General features: G+C 39.1%; 1 protein-coding gene across 1 annotated transcript; it reads right to left on the reverse strand.

The window, feature by feature from the left end:
• Positions 1 to 3,266: 3,266 nt before the first annotated feature.
• On the reverse strand, positions 3,267 to 4,281 carry LOC148768010 (uncharacterized). The gene is made up of 3 exons (XM_088823490.1): positions 4,149 to 4,281; positions 3,894 to 3,976; positions 3,267 to 3,709 (listed from the first exon to the last, which is right to left on the reverse strand). Exons 1-3 carry the CDS (start codon positions 4,234 to 4,236, stop codon positions 3,431 to 3,433), a joined length of 450 nt encoding a protein of 149 aa, XP_088679616.1. The 5' UTR covers positions 4,237 to 4,281; the 3' UTR covers positions 3,267 to 3,430.
• Positions 4,282 to 6,154: the final 1,873 nt, after the last annotated feature.

Genomic DNA, 6,154 nt, shown 5'->3' on the forward strand with positions numbered 1-6,154 from the left:
CTAGATCCTTAACAGGATCCACTTCTTCCCGCCCCTCGATCGATTCAGGCAACCGAAGAGGCCCTTCAACGCTAGCAAGGGTTATCGACTCCCTGGGGGTTTACTGTTCCCCCTTAATATTTCATTCGCCAAGGGTTATCGACTCCCTGGGGGCTTACCTCTGCCCCCAAAATATTTCGTTCGCCAAGGGTTATTGACTCCCCGGGGGTTTACAGTGCCCCCAAAATATTTTGTTCGCCAAGGGTTATCGACTCCCTGGGGGCCTACCTCCGCCCCCCTCGAACGGTTCAGATAACCGAAGAGAACCTTCAGCGTACGACCGCGGAAGCTTCAACTCGTGCTGTCACTGAAGCGATGGCACAACCGTGCGCATCCACCTTAGACCATAGGTCTCGAATGTAACATCCCATCCATCTCATCCTAAGTTGGGGGGTTATCCCACCCCAAGATTGGGCATCTCATCCCAAGGGTACGTGATCGCCTTATCCTAAGTTGAGCAGTTATCCCATCCCAAGGTTGGGCATCTCATCCCAAGGGTTCGTGATCGCCTCATCCTAAGTTAGGGGGTTATCCCACCCCAATGTTGGGCGTCTCATCCCAAGGGTACGTGATCGTCTCATCCTAAGTTGGGAGTTATCCCACCCCAAGGTTGGCCATTTCATCCTAAGGGTTCGTAATCGCCTCATCCTAAATTTGGGGTTATCCCACCCCAAGGTTGGGCATCTCATCCCAAAGGTTCGTGATCGTCTCATCTTAAGTTGGGGGCTATCCCACCGTAAGGTTGGGCATCTCATCCCAATGATTTAACATCACCCTTACTTTTCAACCCCAAGCGGGTTCACATCCCACATCTCCATCCGGATTTACATCACTCTCGGATTGCTGTGATTCTTCACTATTACTCCCAAAATCTACAAATTGGGATATAAGACGTCTCATACTAGTTCCAACATCATCAATAATATTGGTAATTCCATTATTCGATGCCAAATTATCACACGGAGAAGAAACACGTTGACGTTCCTCGAAAACGGGCGAAAAAGGTCGTCCACCCGCCCCACGCGCGGGCATACCACCCCCCTCCCCCCGTCGCGCGGGCATCCCCCCCCTCTCTCTCTCTCTCTCTCTCTCTCTCTCTCCTTCCTCTCACCCACCCAACCCCCCACGTGGGCCCGCCCTCCCCTACCCCTCCCCTATTTCTCTCTCTCTCTTCTCTCACTCACTCACCCCTCCACATGGGCCGCCTCCTCTACCCCTCCCTCTCTCTCTCTCTCTCTCTCTCTTTTCTCACCCACCTCCCCCCTCCATCAATCAAATCGCGCGGGTCACCCACCCTCCTCCCCTCCATCAATCAGGTCGCGCGGTCAGCCCCCACCTCCTTCCATCCGCGCGCGAATTCCAACGTGTTCTACCAAATCGCGCGCATATTCCACCTCGTTTACCAAATCGAACGAAAATTTCAATGCGCACCACCAAATTTCTCGACCTATCCAATACGCCTCACCAAATCGCACGCGCTCTTAAACGGATCGGATAAATAAAAATTATTATTTTTCCACGCCACGCCAACGATTAACGGAACACTACAACATCGATATACTCTCGACACGATTCGGTACCCTTCTCGACTTATCTCCCACATTGAATCGGGAGTGGGGGGCTTGCGAGACAACTCCCACAAGGAGACAACTCGCTCGATCCTACGAACCCATTGCGAGACAACTCCCACGAGGAGCCAACTCGCTCGGTCCTACAACCCGCAGCGAGACAACTCCCACGAGGAGCCAACTCCATCGGTACTACAACGCGCAACGAGACAACTCCCACGAGGAGCCAACTCGCTCGACACTACAAATCCGTTGCAAGGCAACTCCCACGAGGAGCCAACTCGCTCGGCAACCTTAGAAACACTTAGAGATATTATGAGAATCTATATAGCCTGGCCAGCTTGATTACTCAAATTTCTCTAATCGTTTTCGACGGGTCTTTCATTAAAACGTGGCCACGGTCCAAACATACTTACGACCCACGAGGTCTAACAAGGGGGACGATCCCCATAAAAAAAATCATGAGAGTCTGATCCACTCATCAAGTACATCACACACAAGGTTATATGTAAACACATACAAGCAACGCGTCAAACCATTGACAACGTCAATAAATAACAACTCCCACGAGGAGATAACAACACCGACGACTCAATTAACTTACATCGCGACAACTTGGTCGCGCTACGCGCCAACGCGTCTTCACGCCCCTCCGATACACGCTCCAACGCGTTTTCGCACACCATCAAGTCATACGCCAACGAGCGACTACTACAATTTTTACTCTCGACACGATCTGTCACCCATTTCAACATGGCCCCCACATCGACTCGAGAGTGGGGGGCTTAATGATATGCCTAATTGGGCCAACACAACGAGCTTACAATTTATTTACCTACTTGGCCACGAGCTCAATATTGAAGACCACTATCACCGAGACCCAATCACCTTCAAATAAGATTTGGGCCCAACAATCTCATCTAAGGTATAAATAACGATATAATTCATATATTAAAGGTAGGCCCTATTATCTAAATAATATTAGGAGTCAAATTCTCTTGGCTATGATTGATTATCCGCACGTCTGACTTGAGCGTCGGAGGGGTTTCCGCCGGATCTTGCTTAGTTCACGTATTCTATGATCGCAGATATCTTAAGGTCATCAAGCTCGTGAGCCAGTGATCCACTCCGCTTTTCCAGCTCATCCTACATCAACTATCTAAGGTGATCTATTTCTACCATCATCAATATGTTTTTTTCGATATGAAATATTATTAACTGAATAAAAAAGTTAAAATAAGAGTGGTTCGCAAGTCACTTTCTTGACTTGGTAGGCACTGTTATATTCCAACACTAAAAATATTTAAAATATCTACAATCAATAATACACTTGGGCTCGTTTCATTTGCTAAATTTAAATCTGCAGGTTACAAATATATATAACAAGTAGTCCCAACCCTAAACCTTGACATTGATCCTAATCTTGACATTGACTCTAATGAATGATAAAACTCCATGTACCTACTAATCAAGGGGCGAAACCTGAATCAAAACATGGGGCCAATACTAATATATATATATTTCACTTGCTAGAATTAGAAACACCGACACATTACATGACTAGTGAAATTACTAATGAAATCTGGTACGTCCGATGGAAACCAAAATCAAAACAGTAATAATGAAAATAATAACAATAATTGAATAGATATTGAATTACTAACTAATTAATTGGACCTCATACATACAAATAGAATAGAATACAGTATAGAGTACATATATATGATCAAGTATTATATTGGAGCAAGAGCAGGGGGTAAAATTGTTCTCTCACTCGATCTCTCTATGAATGATCTCTAGCTATGTTAATAATATATTAAAATTCAGTTATTCTTTGGAGGATGAGACTTTGCAGAACGATAATCTGCGCTAAAAGCCATGAAATCGTCTTTCCAGTTTTTATCTTCTCCCCCGCCTATATGATCATGATCATCATCGCCTTTTCTCTTTCCCATTACATTATTCTCGAATTTTTTATCTGATGCGGCCGCCATTAATGAAACTTTCTTTTCTTTTCGCATCTTCTTTATTCTTGTCTCCATACTCATTTTTCTTCCTCTCGTTTCAATTTCAGCTGCATTTGTAATGCCATCCACACTTTCCTGCATGCGTTTATTAATTCAGCTTCCACTTATGAATATTTATTGGTTGCCAATATTTTTTTAAAAGAAAAATAATAAATTTAATGATGGTATAATTTTCTAGCTCGTCGCACAGAAATGTTAGAGTTGACAGAAAAATTGAAGTTAAAAGTGTTAAAGAGAAGAGAAAAACAAGATCAATTACCTTTTCTAAACTAATGTTACTGTCTCCAACCGCGGATGTATACTGTTTCTCATCAGTAATAATTACCTCATTTACTTCCTTCACTACAAGTTGGTGCAAGAAACTAAAAGTCAGCTACTATATTTACACAAAAATCCTTTAATTATCTGAACAAGCAGAATGAATATTCTTGAGATAACACAAATTAAAGAAAAACAACGTTCGCAAAAGAGGAAAAAACTGTTATTAATTAATTAATTAATTTAAAAAATGTACCTTGAGGACGTGCAAGTGATAAAGATTTTCCAAGACCAATCATCAAAAGGAAAATCAAAACTAGGTGTTGGTTGAAGCTTCTCACCATTTCTGTACGTTCACTCTTTTTTAGTTATCTCTATTCTTGATAATTATACGTTTGCCGCCGCCGAGTACAGATGCCGAGTTGAGACGTATATATATTTGTAAGAGGAAAATGGAAGCTGGGGGATGGGTTTAATTAAACTAATTTATAAAGATTAGTTTAATTCAAAGTCTAATTAGATTCAAGTCAAAGCTGCTTTGGGTTCCAAGAACTATAGTAGTAGTATATTATTATTATTATAATAATTGAAAATAAAGAACCATGAGGATCGGACAAGCAGTACTATATGCATCGGAAAACTCGATTTCACAAGGAAAGAAGAGCAGTAATGTTCAAAGGGCATAATAAACAGAATAAAGTAGTACTATAGATGAAAACTTTTGGGTTGGTTCACAATATAATGTTATATATATATATATATATATATATATATATATATATATATATATATATATATATATATATATATATATATATATATATATATATATATATATATATATATGATTGTGTTTTGCGCCTGTCTGCCGTCATGCATGCAACGAGGTAAAGTTAACTATTTTTTTTATATCTACTTGTCTATTATATATGTTGTGTTGGAGACTTGGAAAAAATACTATGAATCATCTAATTGTTCTTTCAAGATCGTGACTTTTCATGTTACTTGTGGCGATCGTTTGAGTTTTAATTTGATTAATATTATTATTTAGTTATTTCATATAATTAATTAGTTGCCAAATAATTTATTAAAATAAGTTTGAAAAAACGTGTGATATCAATCAATAAAAGACATATTCTTCATCATCCATTTAATTTATGCTAAATGTACACAAATTAAAGTTATAGTATCAATAAAAACTCCCTAAATTTATCCTAAATGTAATTCAACATCAATTGTTGTTTTTTGGAGAGAAATTTAACATCAATCAGTTTGATCCTCAAACATATGAGTTAATAATTTTTCAATATGTACCTATTTATTTTTCAAATAAAAAGTTAAAATAAAAGTAAAGAGTAAAGATCTTTAATAATAAAATGAACGTATCCCTAGGTAATCAGAATGTTGATTAATGTGTCTATCGGTCTTACTTAACACCGATTTGTTCGACCCTACACCCGGTGAAAAACACCGGGTGAGTCTTCTGCTGCCATGTGTCTTTTTTTTGTATTTTATAATAGATTCTCCGCTAGGGTTTACCTTTAAGGGTTTTAGAAAAAAAAAAAAAAAAAAGAACACGTGGCAGCAGAAGACCCACCCGGTGTTTTTCACCGAGTGTAGGGTCGAAGGAACCCTTAACACCAGTTAAATTAGTTAAGGGTATTTTTGTTAATTTATAACTTTTTTTTTGTTGGTTTAGGGTTTGATATAAACTCAATATATAGTACAAGAAGGGATAAAGTGTGTTTAACCTTTTGCATTTAGAGTGACTGCAAATTTGTTGCAGCTGTCCCAAATCCATTTGCGTTCATCAGATTTCAGAATCTTATACATATTCTCTGTTCAACAGCACGACGGACAGAGAAAATATTCAAAGCTGCTCAACTTCAAATTATTATTATTAAAATTAAATTTTATTTTATTCTTTGAAATTGCCGAGACAAAGTTTTCGAAAGAGTTGTGTAAAAAAATTGACTAATACTCCTTTTGCCTTCCAAAATTTTGGATTCATATGTCCAAACACAATAAATTCAATAAGGGCGAATTGCATCTCAACCCAAGGGAAAATGCGGGAAAATGCTTACTTAAATCAACATATTTTCACACAAAAATAATTATGCAGATAAATTCAGCTCTATATATTTTGTCCGAAATACCCCTAGTGATATTATTTACATCAATGTTATTCATTAAAAACTATAACTTCACTAATATTGTGCATTGATCACGATTTTGAACAAATATATCGCATTAACCATCATT

The sequence above is a fragment of the Erythranthe guttata genome, chromosome 9, assembly GCF_056151865.1.
Source record: "Erythranthe guttata isolate IM_541 chromosome 9, IM_541, whole genome shotgun sequence".
NCBI classification, from domain to species: Eukaryota; Viridiplantae; Streptophyta; class Magnoliopsida; order Lamiales; family Phrymaceae; genus Erythranthe; species Erythranthe guttata.

Excerpts from the sequence above, each read along its gene's own strand:
- LOC148768010 (XM_088823490.1), bottom strand. The coding sequence starts at position 4,236 with ATGGTGAGAAGCTTCAACCAACACCTAGTTTTGATTTTCCTTTTGATG. Across the intron at positions 3,977-4,148 it reads ATCACTTGCACGTCCTCAAG|TGAAGGAAGTAAATGAGGTA; the intron begins GTACATTTTTTA and ends ACCAACTTGTAG. Across the intron at positions 3,710-3,893 it reads GTAACATTAGTTTAGAAAAG|GAAAGTGTGGATGGCATTAC; the intron begins GTAATTGATCTT and ends AAACGCATGCAG.